Source organism: Carassius carassius, chromosome 21, assembly GCF_963082965.1.
Source record: "Carassius carassius chromosome 21, fCarCar2.1, whole genome shotgun sequence".
Taxonomy (NCBI): domain Eukaryota; kingdom Metazoa; phylum Chordata; class Actinopteri; order Cypriniformes; family Cyprinidae; genus Carassius; species Carassius carassius.
In genome coordinates this window covers 9892373-9914024 of record NC_081775.1, presented here as the reverse complement: position 1 = coordinate 9914024, position 21652 = coordinate 9892373, and the positions used below count along the sequence as shown (strand labels likewise).

At 39.0% G+C, this 21652-nt stretch overlaps 1 protein-coding gene across 3 annotated transcripts; it reads right to left on the bottom strand.

Annotated features, from left to right (window-relative positions):
- Positions 1 to 1598: 1598 nt before the first annotated feature.
- LOC132097502 (ubiquitin-associated protein 2-like) lies at positions 1599 to 20104 on the bottom strand. 3 transcript variants are annotated; one of them, XM_059503241.1, is made up of 27 exons: positions 19988 to 20104; positions 18856 to 18992; positions 18664 to 18741; positions 17508 to 17618; positions 17144 to 17288; positions 16913 to 16990; positions 13859 to 13919; positions 13679 to 13755; positions 13307 to 13359; positions 13150 to 13220; positions 11956 to 12142; positions 10612 to 10816; positions 10088 to 10323; positions 9431 to 9618; positions 8576 to 8720; positions 6055 to 6094; positions 5825 to 5945; positions 5670 to 5727; positions 5328 to 5511; positions 5107 to 5198; positions 4931 to 4981; positions 4200 to 4275; positions 3728 to 4081; positions 3338 to 3445; positions 2707 to 2768; positions 2416 to 2604; positions 1599 to 2254 (listed from the first exon to the last, which is right to left on the bottom strand). In XM_059503241.1, the coding sequence occupies exons 2-27, from the start codon at positions 18949 to 18951 to the stop codon at positions 2174 to 2176; spliced, it is 3147 nt and encodes a 1048-aa protein (XP_059359224.1). In that variant the 5' UTR covers positions 18952 to 18992; positions 19988 to 20104; the 3' UTR covers positions 1599 to 2173. The 3 variants fall into 3 exon arrangements, with proteins under 3 accessions (XP_059359224.1, XP_059359227.1, XP_059359225.1); XM_059503244.1 differs by having other exon boundaries at positions 13679 to 13752; XM_059503242.1 differs by having other exon boundaries at positions 19927 to 20037.
- Positions 20105 to 21652: the final 1548 nt, after the last annotated feature.

Below are 21652 nucleotides of genomic sequence, written 5' to 3'. Positions count from 1 at the left end.
TGTTAAATGCTGATGGAAATGAAAGAGACAGTCAAACATCACACAGGCTGGGCCCATTGACCTGCATATGTGAGAGAGACAGGCAGCCAGAAAACACACAGCAGCAACACAAAAAGGGCTCTGTGGCCCTGATGGCAATGTGGGAGCCCCTCACTGATCTCACTGGCAGGAGAGCATTGTTATTCTCAGCAAATCAGAGCATGGATGACACACAACTTCATTCTTAGTAACATTTCCCCTCTATATGCGCACACACACACACACACACACACACACACACACACACACACACACACACACAGAAACTATTATTTGGAGCCAGCCAGCTATTCAGCTGACAGACAATCTCATGCTATAGCAAAGTAAATTAATGCAAACACTACATCAATTAATGCAAAGCCTCACTGCATCAGAGTAATTAACACTGCAGGCCGGCCCTATATACGTAGACATGAATGAAAACACACACTAGTGTGTGCCATGAAGACTGCATTATCTTAAGAAGGTCATTGTATGATGAAGAAAAACAATTCATTGCTGTAACTCTTTCAAAACCATCATATAGAATTTATGATGTTCTTGCAATTTTTTATTATGCAGTAAATGTTTTGTAAGAAAGCACGAGGCTTTACTTTGTTATTAGTCATTCCGCGGCACACATATCGCTTAATTATGTGCCCTTACTTAACTTTGTGAACATACTGTGTTTACATAGTATACTACATGGAACTACACTGTGTTGCCATTTCACACTAAACATTAAGCGCAGTTGAAAACTAGGTTACAGCTCACCGCTTCACAACACTAACACTGCTGCTGGCGCCCTCTAGTGTTCAGAACCATATGCGAGCCCTGAGGTGACGGACACTAACAGCACTCTGCTGAAACACACATCTGAAGTCATGTTTCGATAAAACTGCTTTAAAAAAAAAAAGTACTCATATGTTTAATGATTCCACACTTCCACTTTCTATTAATAACAAATAAGCAGCATTGTCGTAATTACAAAATAAAAAAAACTATATAAAAAAAACCCTGTAAATCTATTAAGGAGATGTTGGTGAGATGTACTAATTCAATTTAACCTTGATGGCCGTTTGATCTTTTCGCAACCCAGGACACAAAACAATGAATTGAACAATGAAAAGTCCTACAATAGACTTTTTTTTTAAATAAACAAATGGACAGAAATAGAGTATACCCCCATTATAATAGCAGTTCATAATACATTAGCAAATACAAAACAATGTAGAGTTTTACCTTTCTTTTTTTCATGGATTATTATAACTTTTAAAAGATGCATTAAAATTGAAACTAAATTTTTCAAAAATTGCATTTTTTTGGAAAAACAGCTTTTACTAAAACAGCTGGATACTAAAATGGCAAAAATCATTTTAAGTTCGAACTTGCAATCAAACAGCATATTTCAAGTAAACATTTACAAATGTAGAAAACTATTTCATATAAAATGACAATGGTAAAACGTAACTTAAAATGTAATTTTGGTAAAACCAAGCAATTCAATACTTAACTCCACTAACATTTTAATGAATCTAAAAACTGTCACCAGCAGCACAGCAAATAAAAGACACACAACATGGTGAATAGCTCAGAACCTTTATTCAGAGGGCAACAAGAGTAAAATATAAAACGTATGGGCTGTTTTTCCTTTCTTTCAGGCGACAGAAATCAATTTCGGAACCATTGTATGGGAGAACAATCCATAGAGGAAGAGTCAGGAATGGTGCGCTAGATGCTTGTGAAGCCCCTCGAGACGTTCACCCTCCTCCACCATCAGTGCTCTAGGTCTCACTGCAGTGTCTCTGTAGTTTTCCTCAAAATGCTTTTCCTTTTAATTTTTTTTGCTACATCTCTGCAGTTTTTAAAAAGTAATCCAAAAAAAAAAAAAAAAAGTCCTTCAAAAAAATAAAATGGAGCAACCACATCTTTTGTTCGGCTTCTTAACATTTACAGTATATATAAATACTTACATAAATATCTTACATGAAAAACCTAATTCAGAGAAGGAAAAAAGCAGAGGAGGATGTTGGAGGAGGGGGACGGGGGAGAACGGATACGCCGTGTGTTTGTGCGAGTGTGCATTCATGTTGGAGGCAGGACAGTGTGGACACAGATTGGGGTGTTTATGTGGGTAACTGTAGACCCGGTGTGTTCAGTTAGCCCAGTATGGAGAGCTGCTGTAGTTGGATTTGCCCTGACTCTTCTGCATGCTGTTGGACTGACTGCGTTGGCCCTGCAGATGACAAAAAGATTCAGCATTAACCCTATAATGCTAGATCCTATTATTTAATATGCAAATCATTAACAATCAATCATTTAGCTGAGAAACCTTAACTAATGAGGAACCTATTGTAATGTAAGAATAATGTCTGAATTCTTGTAGATGTGATGTACCTGTGTGTCTTGAGCCATGTGGTGGTGCAGTAACTGTGAGGGGGGCTGCTGATGGGGCAGGATGTGAAGGAAGGGTGCGGGGGCGTATCCGGGGGCACCTGCGGGGTTAAGCGGGCCGGTTCCTCCCAGAGCTGAGGGCAGGCTGAACGCAGGGCCGGCTGCTGTGGGGAAACCCTGCTTGTCAAATGACTGGAAGGGTCAGAGAAGAGAAATGAGTTGAATACATAGCATAGATGTATTGTGATTGACCAGAAATGAGTAGAAACGAGCAGCCAGAAACGTGACGCTCACCTGGGTCTTGCTGTACACCGTTCCAGTGAGCTCTGAACTCGCAGATCCAGACAGTCCTGGTACTAAGAAAAGGGTTCAAATGTTCAATTGAAGACATCTTAAATTTGACTTTATTCAACACATCTGCAAGCTCTGTACAGTTATTACAGTCTGATTAGGAAGCTTTTCCAGAGCACTGCAGAGATTACTTAAGACCAAACCAGAAGTTAGCATGACCCCAGTTCCCTCAACAAAACCCTAAAGCCAGTGGAAAATCATATTGGGTTTATTGCAGAAAATAAGCTCTGTGATAAATATCTATTATAATTTATTACACAAATTAAAAACCTACGAATTTTGAAGCCTAAATACAATCCAAAGTAATAAAACACTTCTTATACTATAACAAAACACCACCAAAGGAGAGGAAAAAAAAAATGCTTCTTTCCAGGTTTCAAGACTTATTCCAACAGCACTCCATATCCTACCGAATCAAACTAATCAAAGCTGATGATGAAAAATTGATTATCAATCACATCTCCACAGTGTATATGGGAAACAATCAGGAGTCATGCCACTTCAAAGCAGTAATTGCTAGTTGCAACCCTAAAAGCAACACCATCTGTACATAAATCAGGAGCGCAAAATCTACCTTTTCCCGAGCTGTTGGTGACAGCTTTGGCCTGGGACTGGGAGCTTCCTCCATATCCTCCTTTCCCATAATCTCCTCCAGCATGAGCCTGGGACAACTCATCATAACCTTAGGACAAAAAAGATTTCAAATAAGGAAGTCCATTTTATAGCCCCAACGATTAACACTTCAGGACAAAATCAAATATTGGCGTTTTTCCACTGCATGGAACGGTTCACTTTTGGGGGCTTTTCCACTGGGTACAGTACCTAGTACCTCATCCATAAGGCTTTTGAGGAATGTTTATCTTTTAATCATCATTGTATTGCATTATATATTTTGCCCTCCAAATAAAAAAAATAAACAAAGCTTTGCAAATGGCAACTGAAGTTTTCTATGCATTTTATGTACCTGGGCCATACGTGTGCTGGCTGTATCCGGCCTGGTGTTGGTACTGGCTGGACGGGCCCATGTTGTGCTGCTTTGTGGACGCTGGAGGCATGAAGACAGCGGGGCCGTACTGGAAGGCACTGGGCATTCCCGGCACCCCGGGGTAGTAGGGCAGGCTGGTGTAGCCATAACCTGGAGGCAGAGGGGGGTTGAGGAAGGCCTGGGTCTGACCTTGCTGGGCTTGACCTGGGTTCTGCGGCCCTTGATTATGAGGGGGGACAGCACTTTGTTGAGACTGTGAGGGGGGCACTGAGGAGAGACTGGTCGCAGGGGCTGGGGAGTTTGAGTCGCTGCGGCCAAATTTGGTAGGCTCACCTGTACAAGCAAGACAATACAGAACAGTCTTTTAGACTGAATAAGTACTGGATTGTCCTATTTGCACAAGCGTAACAATCTTTGTGCTTAAATAACAACAACAACGATGGCTGCTTACCGGAGTAAGGATTGTTTGCTAATCCTCCATCTCTGCCAGCTAGCGCTGTACCAGGGAAAGTCATGCCATAATAATCCTACAGAGAAATGGGACCCAAAAACAATTCAATTAATATATGAGAAATAAATATTAAGGGACATGTCATTCAAAAATAAACACTGACATCATTTAGTCAATATATCATATTAACATCGCGGTAAAAGCTCCTCCGCATCAAATCTCTGCATGTGCTTGAGTTATAAATATGTATTAGGGAACACAACATGCATCATCTTCCCGTACTTATAATAAAAAAGTACTTTCAAAACAGACACTGTCAACCAAAGAGAAGCTTTAACGGCTCGTTGCGGGATTCTGCCACAAAGTTTAATGCTTGAAAATCAATAGACAATTTTACAGCTATACTGTAAAAACAAAGATTTCTTCAAATACTTTTTATACAGCAAAATATCGAAATAGTAAATGGTACATAAAAATAACCATTATATTAGTCATATTGATATAAATAAACATTTTTGTCCACATTGTGTACCGCAAACAAGCACAGCGATCTTGGAGCTTAAAAAAAAAAAATTATATCTCTTAAATCAGAAAAAGAAGCAATTGTATTTTTATTCCCTAAAATGTGCAGCCCTACTGAGCAGAACATTTTTGGGTAAGTATGTTATTAATAGGAGGAATCTCATTGTCAAAAGTGTGTGAAAACAAGCTGTTGACTAAGAAATGGTTACCATGGGCAGACGGGACTGCATCATCTGTAGGTCCTCATATCCATAGATTGGCTTTAGGGAGGAGAAGACAGAGAAATATCAAGAAAATTTGTACAAAATCTAAATAATAATGTGAGTGTATATAAATATATAAATTTGGCTTCCTCTGTCTGAGAGCAGATCATCCATACACTAACCGGATAAGCAGGAAGGAGGCCACCAGGACCCATGATATACTGACTGGCCAGCAGTGGCGGTACTCCTTGAGCCAGGTTAGGAGGAGCTTTACCTGAAGATACAGAAAAACAACAACAATTGGAAACAAGAAAACGCTATTTACAGATGGACAGTTATGGTAAAAATGCGTCCAACTCTGCTGCATCACTATAATCATGCAGTGGGTGTTTTTGCGACTGACCAGAGGTGTTGGAGGGTGTGATGTTGGTCTGCAGCGGTGCAGAACGGACAGCAGAGGGAGCGGATGCGCCGTTAGCGGCCAGGCTCTGGGTTACAGCGCTCAGGCCGCTGGAGTTGACCGTCGAGCTGGACACAGAGCCAGAGTACGTGGACAGGCTCATGGTCACGTCAGCACCCATCTGTGTCTGAGGGAAGCATTTCAATTCAACTTAACACTGATCCTGTCCCACTTATCCATGTTATAAAGCTCTCAAATAGAGAAGCTCAGGCAAAGAGTGAAATACTAAAGTGAGGAAGCAGAGAAGAGAAACTGGAAATGGGAGGAGCCTCACAAGACACTTACGCTCAGGGAAGAGCTGGTGGGCGCAGAAGATCCAGGAGAGTTAACGCTGCTCACGTGACTGAGAGAAAACAAGCATCGATAAGACCGTAAGGAGACTGTCTGCTTCTCATGAATATGTAATGAGACTGAAATTGGAAAGCGGTGGTCAGTGGTACCTGCTAAGTGATGGAAGAGCTGTGCTCAGGACAGGCGCTGCTGTTGAAGAGGAGGAAGATGACAAGCCGTTCTCTGTGGACAGGGCTGTGGATACGGGCTGAGGTGTGCTGGACGGAGCAGCTGCAGATACAGCAGAACAAAAATGTTAAGTGTGGCCTATGCTACAAATTCACCTAGCAAAGAAAGTTCAGGTAAAAATGACAAGCCTGTTAAAACAGAACTCATTTACCTTCCTGTGCGCTGGACACCCTCATTTCACTGAATCCATTCTGTGGGCAAAAAATAAACAGATTCAGCTATTAGCTAAACTAATATTTCACTGTATTAAGACATCATACCAATGAATTTATAGGGATGAAAAATATCATTTTATGTTAGGTTCACTGAGATACTATTATAGTTCTTATTAATATTTTGAATACGTTTTTTTGTTTAGCCCTCGTTTCCATTTTAAAGTTTGTTTTTTTATATACATGCTTATATTGGTTTTATTAAAGGGGTCATATGAGGCTTTTTAAAGAACATTATTTGGTGTAACATAATATGTTGACATGCTTTAATGTAAAAAAAAAAAACAAAATTTTAAAATACTGTACATTATTGTAGGTCCCCTATGCCCCGCCTCTCTCAAACACATTGTTTTCTACAAAGTCCTTCCTTCCAACAAGCACAGTCTGCTCTGATTGGTCAACTGACCCAGTGCATTGTGATTGGCCGAACACTGCAAGCACTCGTCAGTAATGTAACGCCCCTTTCCATAATAGCGAGCTTCATATTTCAAAATAAATTTAAAGACAGTTATTAATGTCCTTAGATTTACCATCAGTTCAAGCTTGAAAGAGGAACAGAGTCACGTGACAGACACAATGATGAAGACTGAATGTGTTTGAAGTACACAAGCCACAGACGGTTAAGACAGCTGACTCCACTGTGTGACCCTCTCTCTCTCTCTCTCGCAGACACACGTGAAAGGCAAAACTCTGCATTTGAACAGTGAATAGCAAATATTTAAACTAATAACAAAACATACTTACAGTAGCTTATTCAGAAGCGCCATATTGTTATAGCAAAGTCAGAATGACCGCCTCTCCTAGGGGCTGTTTACACCTGGCCACTTCATGCGTTTTCTCAGATCGGATAGCTATCTGATTTATCAAAACGGTTCCATTTACACCTGGTCACATGAATGTGTTTTTGCGAAACGGATTTAAATCCGATCTTCAATTCCCGCGCTATATGCAGATTTAATGGAGTGCACGTCACCGAAAGCAACAGATATGAGCTGCATTTTATTGATCATCAGCTAAAATTTCTAAATCAAAGACTGTAATAAGAGAGAGGCAACAGCACTGGTAAGATAATTTCATTTCTCTACTATTAATGATGATGATTGTGTGTTAAGCGTTCGTGACTTACTTTCACTTTGATTTGCGATAGTTTGCACGTTGGTTTAATGAATATATGCTCAGCTTCTCATCTGGTGGTGCGTGTTCCAGTAGCGTCGTCATATCTGGCTATAACATTACATATAGCCTATAACACGCCCTCACACGTTTATTTTTTTAGCATTTTGGGGAGGAGTACAATTTACATATGTGGTTTTAACAACCAGATGCATTTACACTTGTCTAGTTTTGTCTGGAATGCGGCCCAGACCACCTCCTGAAGTGGTTTGAGCGATCGGATTCACATCAGTCTCAAATGCGTTTCGGAGGGCATTTACACCTGGTCTTATCACGATCGGATAGCTATCCGATCTGAGAAAACGCATGAAGTGGCCAGGTGTAAACGGCCCCCTAGATTCACGAAAAGGTCATCCATAAAATGCGTTGCTGTTCTGTTGTAAGTAATCTTAAAGATTCTTAAATGCATCTACTTTCTGAAGGCCAAATAAAGTGCTTTTGCGTAGATACACACAGCATCTCCATGACATGACTGCTTCAAAACTAACTGCGGTTGCTGAAACCACACCTTTTCTTTACATGAACATTTGTGCGGCATTACGCAAATATTTCCACATAATGACATAGTAATGTGGGGCGTGTTTGAATGAGCCGTTTTAGGGGGGCGTGGCAGAGTCTTAACTTTGATCAAGAATATCTCTTTGGATTTGAGACTTCAGTCTTTGCAACTTTACAGATCTACTTCATGCAGCAAGAGCTTGTAAAACTCAAAGTGAAAGGACAAACTGAAATCACAACATATAATCCCTTTAATATTTATATTAGTTTTAGTTATTTTAGTACATCAAGGTACACCAAATTAAAATGACAAATGCCTTGTCAACTAGGTGAAATAAAAATATATATATATTTTTCCAAATCAATTTTATTTCTTTTGGTTTCAGTTTTAGTTTACTTGAATCCTAAATTATTTACGAAAAGGATTTTAAAAAATACAATAAAATAAATAATAAATTTATAATAAAAGAAAATAATCAGTATTGGCAAGAATACCCAAAGATGAAAAATATCAAAATTCTAAAAAGGAACTCTGAACAAAATCATTTCATCTCTGGATTCTGGATAGTTTGGACAAAGCTAACCTAATTAAGGTGCAGGTGAAAAAGGGTCAACGTTAAGAGCTTCAGTATGCATGAAGCACCACTCACACAGATATCACTTTCAAAGCAAGCAGCTTACTATTGGTCAGAGTAGCCAACTTGACAATGAGCAAAATCTGCAACTAAGTAACTGATCATGAGGACATTTTGCCTGTGAAATGGTAAATGTGATGAATTTTGGTCATACACTGAGAGTGGTGGTGGCAGATGACTCCGCTCTGCTAGCTGAGGATGGAGCCAAGACAGGAGGGGCAGTAGTGCTCGGTAAAACAAGAGAGGCTGATGGGTAACTGGACTCCATTACTGCTTGAGGCAAGCCACCTAGAGACTCACTAAAACAAGAAAAATAAGATTAGAAATACATTAAAGTTATTTGTTTGTGGAATGTTCTGAGCTTTAGCAGTAGCATTTGTGCCAATGTTGATTTCAAACAAAATAATGTATTTACATAACGTAAAGGAATATATTCCTCCAAAAAAATTAAATTAAGCTACATTTATGAGTAGAATATTTAAGTTATTTTGTGCACATTGGTCGCGAGATGTAAAAAAAAGAAGTCCTTTTCTGTTGTGGAAGTGCACAGAACGGTTCGAGAACGGACACAGGCCTGGAAACTGCACTGGGATCATGATTCTCTGTGCTCGTGCGCCAGATGTGTGCACGGCACGAGAAACGGCACTTAAGTTCTTTCCCTTCTTGCTCTTTAATGTTTTAAAAACCACATTAAATTGTGAATGCAGGAATCTTGAAAAGCACGTGTCTTATCAAATCTCCAGTTCTCGATACCCAAACCTAATCAAGCATGCAAGTGTAAACCTTGTTCACCATATTTGATGTGCACTGGGTGTGCACGCTGATTAATGTTTATATGTGAATAAAGGCCTAAATTAAATCTTTTTTTTAATTATATAACGCAGTCATGTCTCTTCAGAAAACTTTGGACCAACGTGAGTGAGCAAATAGTTTTTATTTTTAGGTGAAATATCCCTTTAAGATCTTGTAAACCTGTATAAAGGAAAGCCAACCAGGTGGACAGACAGACCTGATGGCAGTGGATTTGGAGTACAGGCTGCTCTGGGTTTGAGCAGCAGCCGCAGGCTCCTGATATCTACTTTCTGATTGGTTGAGATTCTCCACAGTGGATTCAGATCCAAAGTCCAGTGCACCAAACTGCACATTCAGCCCGGACACGTCAGCAGAGCCTGGCATCTCTACTGCTGAAGAGGGGATCTGGCAAACCAAACACATATTTACTTGTGAATTAAGATCAAAAAGTAATTAGACTAATACAAATGAGGAAATCAGGTCGCTATGAAACTAGTTTTAGTTTTCCCCAATTATACAGTGTTTTAATTTTTCTGGATTTAGTTATTTAATGGTTTAATTACATCTTAACTTAAAAAGTAGGTCTAAACAATTATAATAACACTTTAATAATTTCCCACAATTTTAACAAAAATAATGCCTTTTGTACTTATCCCACAGCTGTTTTGACAGTTTAAATTTTTCTCGATTTTGTGTTTTATGATTTAAAACAAACAACCAAAATTGTGGTGTCTGTCACAACACAAAATGCGATTCGATTCTAGATTCAATACAAAATTTTTTGATTGCATTTAGTGAATATGAATACGCTTGCAAACATTTACAACAGAACTCACAGAGTAACAATAAAAGGGGCTATAGGGGATTTTGTCACCTTAGAGGGAGGTGGGGCTCTCCGTCTCTGTGGTCTGATGGTTCTGGGATGTGGCGGCTCTGTCGTGGTGATGACAGGCTCACAGAGGTGTTTCAGTGTCTGAGAAGGCCCATCATGTGGGGGAAGTGGAGCAGGGTCTCGGGCCTGAGCCGGCAGGTCCGACTGGAGTGCTGCATTCTGATGTTGGGTCAGACGACCGAGGATGGGGGACGGGTCAGGCTGGGGCTTCAGGTCCACTAAAGACAGAAAAGACATACTAACGAGTGTCAGTCTCTGTCAAACCTGGTTCAAAATGTAAAAGTGTGTGTTGGGGATGTGTAAAACCACACTGATTATAAGACATGATGCAATGGCCAATGACCTCCAGTTGCATGTGCACTTCACGTTCCCCAAAAGCATCGTTAGCTAACTATGGTTTTTAGTGCAACTGAATTCTATTGGCAACGATGGAACTTGTGACTATAGTTGCTTTTGGGAAACGTACCCCAGACTGGGCAACCCCATTGTGCATGCATAGTACTTACAGAGAGATGTTGTAACAGGGGTCTCCTTGGGTTCATTCAGGGTCACAGGGGTAGTTTCGACAGGCACCGGAGCAGTAAATTCAACAGATGCAGTGCCATTACCCAGTGCACCTGAAAACTGATTGGACAAAGGGGCGATTCGGGGTGTGCTGATTGGCTCCATCTTCTGTACATCGTTCTGGGGAAGCCTGGATCCTAGCATGGACTAGAAGAATAGCAGAAGGGTTGTCACGATTCCAGCATGTTAGTACTCAACTGTAGTGTCAGTAAATTTTATGACTCTCAATACCAATTTTATATAACAGCAAAAATTTATTTGACTGTTTATGACAAAAGTACAGGTACTTTTGACATTTTGTAACAAAAACTATACAATAAGTAAAATGCTATGTAGTAAGTGATGCACACTGTATGATTTATTAGCAGTTTCTGTAGTTTATTAGCTAAAATTGCATATTTAACTTTATCCTCTAATTTGAAGTATCGGTTTACAACGTCACTAAGCTCATTTAAAGGGACAGTGACAGCTTGTGTCAATTCTGGTAGAAGTTTGGTGTTGGAATGAAGTCTCTTATGCTCACCAATATTTACATTTTACATTTATTCATTAAGCTGACGCTTTTATCCAAAGCGTCACATGATCCTTCAGAAATCATTCTAACATGCTGATTTACTGCAAGAAACATTTTAACATTTATTATTTTTTTTAAATAGAAAATTCAAATGGACAGCTTTTATTAGAAATCGATTTATAAATTGTCAATTATCACAGTCACCTTTATCAGTTAAAATAATTTCACTTTTTAGCAATTTAAGGCAACCTTGTTGAATAAAAGGTACCGTATTTTCCGGACTATAAGTCGCACTTTTTTTCATAGTTTGGCTGGTCCTGCGACTTATAGTCAGGTGCGACTTATCAAAATTAATTTGACATGAACCGAGAGAAATGAACCAAGAGAAATGAACCAAGAGAAATGAACCAATAGAAAACATTACCATCTCCAGCCACGAGAGGGCGCTCTATGCTGCTCAGTGCTCCTGTAGTCTACACAGAAAACATATAGTGCCCTCTCGCGGCTGTAGACGGTAATGTTTTCTCTTGGTGCTTGGTTCTAAATAAATGTGACTTATAGTGACTTATATATGTTTTTTTCCTCGTCATGACGTATTTTTGGACTGATGCGACTTATACTCAGGTGCGACTTATAGTCCGAAAAATACGGTACCCATAAAATTAAGAAAAAAAAAAAAAAAAAAAAACTGAAAGTGAATCTGGCCCTATAAATCTGGGTGCAGAGTCCAGTGCTGAGGTGCTCAGTGCCAGTATGTGTGTGCTATTCTCACCGATGTGGCATGTGCATAAGTGCCAGCAGCAGCAGATGCGTAGCTGTGTGTGTGTGTTCGGGTGGTGTGCTGCTGAGAGTTGGTGAACACCAGGCTCTGGGTGAGAGTATCAGGGCATGACGGCTCCAATCCGGCAAGCTCCGAGTCGCCTTCAGCCACCTTAGGCAACAGAGAGCCCAGATCCATCCTGAGTAGCAGAGAAACACTTTCAGACAACTACAAGAGGTCTTTGCTCTAGGATGCAAAACATCAAATACATTTTTGATGAGGTTCTGCCCTATTGCTTGCACAACACAGGAAGCATGAAGTGAGGATGTTCCAAGAGTGCACCTACATATGCCTGCTAATCTGTCTCTGCAGTTGTAAGGCTGTTTGTTTTTTGACTTCAATTGCTAAACATAAGTCAAACATTAACGAGACAGGGAGGGGAATCATACCTGAATGCATGCCAAATATTTTGGAGCACTCAGGTAGACAGATCTGTCTAAACTTGCTCTTCACTGCTTGCTGAAGTTGTAATACAGAGCAGTTTAATCACTAGCTTGCACTACTGACAATACTGGATAAAAACTGAAATGAGCTGAATGACACTTTTGTTAAATGTAGAGCAGCCTAATATCTGAATTATATTCATTTATGATGAATGAAGCAAAAAACTAACTGACTTGAGCTATATGACACCATCGCGCTCTCTAGAACTGTATATAGCTGTATCTAATGTGTTTCATAGTTGACTAACTTTACAAATCAGGAGTTGTCAACAGCTATTTACAACTCTTCAAATGAAATTCATATGAAAGGTACCAAATCTAAAAATACTATAAACAAGTTTTACAAGTAATAACATATGTCTGACAGAGTGATAAGTAATTCCATTGTAATCCTAGGTGTGCCACTTAAAAATGTACTACGACAAAATAAAAATAACTGACTTTTCAAACTGTTAATGCAGTTAAATATTATAAATTGATGTTAAATCAAGTTAAAAGTAAACAATATATTTTTTCAAATGATCAATTTTACTCATTAAACATTTTACTATTATTATATTTGTGATTTTTAAGCCACAGTAAAATTAATTTTAAAGTTAAATTTCTAATGAAATTACTTTTAATTTAATTAATAAATTCTTCTTTGAATTTCTTTATTTTTAAGCTCTGTTCTGCAAAGTGCTGAAGCACAGGAAGCACTCACCCCTGTCCAGGCAGCGCGAGGTTCCTGGAGGCAAGCGCATAAGAAGCAGTGAACACTTTGGTCTCAGATAGCTGATAAATGGAGAAGCGAGCGTTACACACTGACATCTCTTGATCAAGTTTTCCAGACTGATTTTAACATTCATGAAGTCACTCACATCTTCATTCCAGTCTTCGGCCGCCCAATCATCCACACTGTCCTTCCAGGCTCCTGAAAACACAGATGAGAAAGAATTTTTTCTTTTTTTTTTGCAAAGGGCTAAATTAAGAAATTCATAATCGCTGGTTAGTGATTTTGCACTGTGCTTTTTGTTTTGAGGATGACCTGCACTACATAAATCGGATCAGTGCATTTCGGGTTTCCATCTATACAGAGCCTGCTGCATGAAATCAATACTACAGAAAACCAGCTCATCTGACATCTAAACTACACTGAAAATGGCTTCAGATATGATTAAGTAAAAAGTATTAGAGAAGCCAATTCTGCTCTATTAAAGAAATCAGGACCTGGATCAATAAACAGCACTCACCTGCTCCTTCAGTAGTCTCATTTCCAGCCTCCCCTGCCTCAGCAGAGCCGGTGCAGTCAGCAGGGTTAAACGTCCTACTGGTCAAAGAGAAGCCAATGGAGGGCAAGTAAGAATAATGACCAAGACCCTTTTTTTTTTTTTTTTGGAATGGTTTGGAAAGACAAAAGCGTGAACACTCACCCCATTCCCTGAGAGAACCTGCTCATTCCAGCTCCTCTGCCTCTTCCTCGGCTTCCTACACCTGAGACGACACCAGCATAAATACCAATCAGAACTAGGGCTGTCGCGGTTAATAAATTTCCCCTGCGGTTATTAGCGCGATATGCGGTATTACCGCCGGGTTTTTTTTGTTTTGTTTTTTGTTTACATACCTAACTTATCCTGATTTTGCTGCATACAAAGCTTTATCATTGAGTTATGTAGCATATATTGTTGCTATTTTAACTGACAGAGAGACGCGTTTTAAAACATTTTTGTTTAGTGTTAAATGCCAAACAGCAACAAGAACATGCGTTTTCCAATACATTTTTTTTTAAAGAAATCAATGAGTTCTAACATGTATTACACATGTATTTGCGCACGACTTTGGACAGCAGCGGAAATCTAGACTGATTATCGCGCCACCACTGGCCCACCAGGACAGTGGATTCGCGTTGGAGTCGATGCACTCCTCGTGCAGAAAGCGTGTGAACTCATTATCTGCTCACGCTCTCTTGGGTATGGGCACTGACGCGGAGGTTGTCTGTGACTTAGTAGATATTCCTGTTACTTTCACGGCTGTATTTTACAGATTTCGCAAAGGCTTCAGCTACTCCTAACTGTCGGCCGGTCTCAGCTGTTCTTTTTGATGTTGCTCCGCGACCTGATGCTTGAGGGGGCAGCTGCGCTTGATGACAGGGTACACTCTAAAACGCTTACCGTGAAAAATGCTTAACATGGCTTAATATACTAAGACAGTGATATTAACAGACCAAACTCACTAAAAATCATACTAATAAAGTATACTATCTATAAAAAAAATCAGATGAGCCCTGAATATGAATGCAACTCAATTAATAACACGTTAAGCCTTTTCCTCCCATAGAATACCATTATAAGAAAACGCTTAATGTGGCTTAAATTACTAAGACAGTGATTTTTAAAAACCAAACTCACTAAACATCGTACTAATAAAGTATACTATCTACAAAAAAAAAAAAAAAAAAAAAAAACAGATGAGCCCTGAATATGAATGCAAGTCGTTTAATAACACGTTAAGCCCTATGGTTTTCTATGGGAGGTAAAGGCTTGAATTCATTGAATTCATATTCATGGATCATCTGATTTTTTGTAGATAGTATACTTTATGATGTTTAGTGAGTTTGGTCTGTTAATATCACTGTATTAGTACATTAAACCACGTTAAGTGTTTTTCACGTTAAGCATTTTAGAATGTCCCGATGACCTCAAATTAGATGTATTGCCACGTCACAGGAACCTTTTTGCAGCAAATTTTGCATATCGGCTCATCCAAGTTCGCTGGCTCGCCCTTTTCATTGAGTTGAAAGCCGAAATGTTCCCAAACTGGCGACGAGACATTAGGTTTTGGGATGAGATCGAGCGCCTCCCATCGTTTCAGCCGGCCTATTCAAAACAAACGAAGCACCATAAAGCTACAACGGCTCGCGAGAAAATTACAGTCGTAACCATATTGTATCATTCATTTGTTTAACATTGAATGCACAGTGACAAATTAAAAAAAAACAAGAAGGCCACAGCCTCATAAAAAAAAAAGAAAAGAAAAGCTGAACACTGCGGTTGCCGCGGTTGCTATCTTTCCTCTGCGGTTTGCTTGTCAATAGCGCCGTATTACAATATTGTGGTTATCGCGACACCCCTAATCAGAACAAGTGAAAACAAAGGAGAGGTTCAGCCAAAAATGAATATGTATTTACTACTCCTTGTGCCTTTCCATTGGTTTCCCTTCCAAGATTTCATAATCTTGACATGCCACTTAGACCAGTTAACTCCCTCTCCCTGACCTTTTTCTCCAGAACCTTTAAGACAGCTTTGTGCAAATAACCTTAAGTACGATTAGCAAATGTTCTTGCATATGAAATTAAATGTAGTTGTAATCGACTAAACTTCATTTAAAAACTGGAAGTGATGTCCTCTTTAAGAGCCATATGACAGAAGACAGGCCCTTCTGATGGATCTTCCCGGTCCTATTCTTGCTCCCTCCCTCACCAGCTTCCCCTCTCGAGTTGCAGCTACTTTAAACGCATTCGTCACATTTAATGCCCTACAAACATTGCTCAGAGTGACACAAATAGCAGCACAGGAACAGGCCCCATCCTGCCCAGTCTGAGATAGCAGAACTTGTATCAAGCTTCAAAAAATAACCAATAAAATGCAATAGAAGAACCATTTTGGGTTCCCCAAATAACCTTTCAATTAACAGTTCTTAAACTAATTTTATACAACAATTCACTTCTTAATGTGGTTCTCCTTTGCTGTAAACAAAACTTGGGTTCTCACGAGACTAGCGTATTCTAACAAGAGTGTACGCGATTACGTACGACAGTTAGCAGATATTTTACACACAAATGCATCGCTTCGCTTAAGAAGGCCTTTATTAACCCCCTGGAGTCATGTGGGCCACTTTTTATGATGGATTGATCACTGAATCTTGATAGTGAATTAATAATAATAATAAAAAGAGAATGTAAACAAGTGTCAGAAAAGACTATTATACTGTTACAGAAGATTTTTAAAAAGCTGTTCTTTAGAACTTTCTATTCATCAAGCAATCATTAAAAAAAACCTATCGGGGGTAAAAACACTGATAACAAGAAATGTTTCTTGAGCAGTAAATCAGCATATTAGAATGATTTCTGAAAGATCATTTGACACTGAAGACTGGAGTTATGATGCTGAAAATACAGCTTTAAAATATATTTAACCTAGAAAATAGTTACTTTATAATTGTATTAATTTTTCGCAATATTTACTGTTTTACTGTATTTTGGTCAAATAAATGCAGCCTTGGGTGAGCATAACAGACACCTTTCAAAAACACAAGCACACAAATATCTTTCCAATCCCAAACTTTTGAATGGTAGTGTTAGTTTTCCACGTGTTTTTGAATAATGGACTGCTTATTTTTATGCAGCTAAATCAACATAAAAAACCACTTCTGGAGGCAGCAGTGTATTAGTAAGCAGTAATATCTTGGAGTGCATATAATGCGCTGACCTCTCCCTCTTCCTCTGCGCCCACGGTCTCCTCCTCTCTCTCCTGGAGCTGAATCAAACCCGTTCTCTTCTGACCGCCCTAAAAAATAAAAAGATTAAATGCCTATTCACTTGATCCCAATCACCATGACAACATTACTATGCTGTCTAATTGGACACCTTGCCTCATACAAAAACACAATCTATACATGCAAGTTAGGAAATGTACACACAAATGCACAGAAAGACGCACCTTCCTGGTTGTGGCTAGCCCCTCGGCCACGTCTGTTTGGACCCCCACGGCCTCTGCCTTCCCTTTCTCCTCTCTTCTCCCTGCTCTCTGGAGCGGTCCCTTCTTTTCCAACACTTTTCTTCTTGCCAACTGTCTCCCATGAGTCCTGTGCAAGCATGAGAATAATTCAACAGAATCAGAATAATGGGTATATTAACCTCAAATACCTGTAGCTGCTTAATAACTAGTATGGCAGGCTAGCAAGCTTGAAAAGCTCCATGACATTTTTACAACTCAGTCTAGTTCTTCTTGCATAATTAATACAATTACAAAAGACACTGAATCAGAAACGAGTCAAACAGGATCAACGGTAGCAAGCATGTACCTTGACAGTGACCTCCTCCAGCAGGAAGTTGATAGCCCTGAAGACGTCCCCATTGCAGTCATGAAGGGCCACCATACACTCATCCTGATTTTTGCCTGTAACCTCCATGAGCTGGGACGCAAACACAACCAAGTGCAATCAAACTCTTGAAGATACAACAAAACATCAATTCAAAATGACTATTATATTTTATGGTAAAATATACTTCTGTAACATTTTGATGATTTTATTAAAGAAGCCTACAATTTATTACAACAAAACTTGCTCTCAATATGTATCTATCAGACAGAGATTATACGGATTAATCTGAATGAAGCATACAACACAAAAACCTTGATTCATTGAATTAGACATGTGATTTATTGAGAACGAGTCATTAGACTAATTAGATCAGACGTCAAGACTACCAGACAGGAACTATACTGATTTGTGGGAAACTAAAATAAACAAAAAGTAACACATTGATTAACTGAAAAAATATGAAAGCAACTGCTGTTAATGAAGAACCACTCTGATAGATTCATTAAGAGTAATTAAACTGATTTAAAATAAAGAAAAGTGTCCAGATAGATTCTTAACCTTTTTTTTCTGATTCATTAAAGGAAATTAGGTAAAAAAAAAAAGAGAGTTTCTTAAAATTGGACCACACTATTTCCAGCTGTTGTTGTGCACAATCAGAAGATCTAGATAATAATTAATTATAAAAATTAATAAGCACATCTAATTTATTAAATTAATAAAACCAACAACTGAATGATTAATTCAACAAATTTGTTCAATTTAACAAAAGTGTCCTATAGATTTTTTTTTCCTATTTTCTCATGCATTCTGTGTCTGTTTTAATTTAAATGGATTGTTGTATGATTTAACACAAATGTATTATTAAAAATGATGGTAATCAATTGAATGCATAAACCTACTGCACATACTCATTCACATGTTATAATAAAATAGGTACAGTTTTAAAGTAAATTTAAAGTACAATATTGCGATTTGATTATACATACAGCCCCACTTTTGATTTATTCATCCAAATTTTGCCAAATCCTGTGAAATTACGTGTTATACAGTAACTTCATTATTTGAGATTGTATTCTGCAATTCCATCCTCAGTACTTAAAATCTTCTGGCCACAATGTTGTTGACTTCTGCTCACCTGCTGGACTTTGCCCTCAAAATCTGCATCGTTTTTGTCATAAATCATCTGGGCGAGTCGGATCTGTTCAGCTGTGGCCTAGAGACCGATGACACAGTTACAAATCCATATTCAGAACACACAATTATATGCTGGTCCTCCGGCTTATGCATACGGCACACCTAACTGATGAAGACTGTGTGTACGTCTCACCTGTATCTGTTTCTGTGGCTGTGAGGTGTGTGTGGTTTGGGGCAGGGCTCTGTCCCGATTGCCCCTGGCAGCATCAGTGACCACTGAAGTCATCATAAACAGTATATACAAAATAATGTATGTACAAAATAGAAAATCTGGAAGAGAAGAAGAAACAATCAAATTATTACACATGCACACAAGACTATAAAAAAACATTCCCCAGACATTTGTGCACTACAGGTTTGGTGACAGGTGCAGCAGGCCTGTGCTGGTTTAACTCTCAACACTGTACTTCTCATGTAAAACTATCACCCCCTATCTGTCCAGCACTTAAATATAGCCATGCACACATAGTCTGGACTAGTGTCCACTTACACACCCACCCACCCAAACCCCTCTTCTATTAAGAAGAAAAAAACACGCCTGCAACAACATATAAACAGCTCATTGCTCTTAAAGGGCCAGCTCACTGAATAATAAAAGACAGTGAAAAAAAATACTGGAAACGATATTAGAGTAACAAACCGCATTTTTATGTCCATTCCTTTAAGGGCCAAGTCTCAAAAACTATTGAGTCGACTAACTTACTTCGATCGCATAGTTTGTTATTTCGAGGGTACGGTTCGGCCAAAAACGCTGTCTAGGTAGCGTTAGGGAAGTCGATGCGTTTTAAACAACGTAAAGATTTTAGTTAAGAGCGGAATAAAAATAACCGCGGTAACGGTTTCAATTCGCTGCGACCGTCACGTATATCAACCGTCGTGACGAACTAAAAACACACAGAATCGTGAAATGGCCCGTACCAACAGACACACAAACTCATGCGAGTGATTAGATCATTTTAGCTGAAGTGAAAATATATAATTGCGTCATATTCACGTATTTACTGTCAGTTTCGGATAGAGTTGGATTCGACGGGAGTAAAAACAAGCAGATGCTAACACGCTCGGCTAACTGTTTGGTCTGCACCACGCCGCGCCGCTGCTAATGCTACGCACAACCGTCATAAGACCACAGCTCATCTGCCGCTTACAATGTGTCGAAATCGAGCAAAGTCAACATTTAATCATTGGCCAGATAGAAACATACGCTCTTTTTACAAGTCGACGGTAATGGCTTTGTTTTCAGTCTTTCTGCATCACAGACATACCCTCTCCGCTCCCTCAACGCTGTGTGTTTTTACCCGCCCACTGACCGCACGCGCCTCCTCATACAGCGGCGCGAAGCACGCGACAACAGACAAACCGCTTTTCAATATAAAAGCCCCCCCAAAAAACATTTTTACATTAAATGTCCTGGTCGTTTTCGCACAATCTACTACTAGGTTATGGATACACGTAAATTAGATATACAGTACAGACCAAGACTTTAGAAAATGTTCCTGATTTACATTTCTCTAATTATTTTTTCATTTTTATTAATTACAGGATCCGTAAAATAATGTAGATCTAATGGGGTTTGTATTAATTTAAACGTACATTATATTTAGATTCTAAACGATGTTATGTTTTATTAGCTGAACCATGGCTGTAAAATTGCACTGGCACAATGCTGGTAACTTGGACTAGGATACCACATCAACAGATAAAACCGGTATATAAACAACAATATGTTCATACATATACATTTAGTGGCGTCGTGATGATGTAAAAGAATCACCGAATCATTTTTTTCCCAGTTATTTGAACTGAAAGAACCGATTCGTATAATATGTGAAATATATGTGAAGTGACATTCAGCCAAGTATGGTGACCCATACTCAGAATTTGTGCTCTGCATTTAACCCATCCGAAATGCACACACACAGAGCAGTGAACACACACACACACACTGTGAGCACACACCCGGAGCAGTGGGCAGCCATTTATGCTGCGGCGCCCGGGGAGCAGTTGGGGGTTCAGTGCCTTGCTCAAGGGCACCTAAGTCGTGGTATTGAGGGTGGAGAGAGCACTGTACATGCAGTCCCCCCACCCCCAATTCCTGCCGGCCCGGGACTCGAACTCACAACCTTTCGATTGGGAGTCCGACTCTCTAACCATTAGGCCACGACTTCCAAAAGGGCAGGAGCCAACTTGGAGAATGCAGGCATTGTTTTTGCCTGCATTCTCCAAAAAGTTTAATAATTCGGATTCCAATAATCCCAGTTTACAAATGTGGTCTCATATTTGACCCTCCAAATATCGTTAATAAATCGTTAGCAAATTTGATGAAAATTAAGAGTTATGAGTCTGTACCAATCCAAAAACATTTAAACATTTAGTTAACTAATACAATTAGTAGGCTAAAATTAATTTCGCCACAAACTAATATTTTTAATTATTAAAATTATGTGGTTGACAACACTGAAAATCATTGTCTCAGAAAGTCCAAACAGAGCTTCCATATATAAATTCATTGAGTAATCTCAATTAATCCTGTACTTTTCATAAAGGATATATTAAACATAAACTGGGAGAGATTTCAATTAATTCCATTTGTGGAAGATGCTTGGAGTTTTTTTTATTACGAGTTTTTCGAGATTATCAACAAGCATGCTCCTTGTATATCAATTAAGGTCAAGGGTCGACATTTACCTTGGATCAAGGGTGATCTCATATATTTATTCAAACAAAGGGACAAGGCCTGGAAACAATACCGCAACACAAAGGACTCTAATGATTGGAATGCATATAAGGAGTTGAGGAACAAATGTAAAACCAAGACAAGAAATGCTAAAGCAAATTACTATAAGGATCACCTATTAACTGATTTTAAGAACCCGAAGAAATTTTGGAAGAGAATTAATGATATTACCAAAAAATCCACAAAAAGCTCT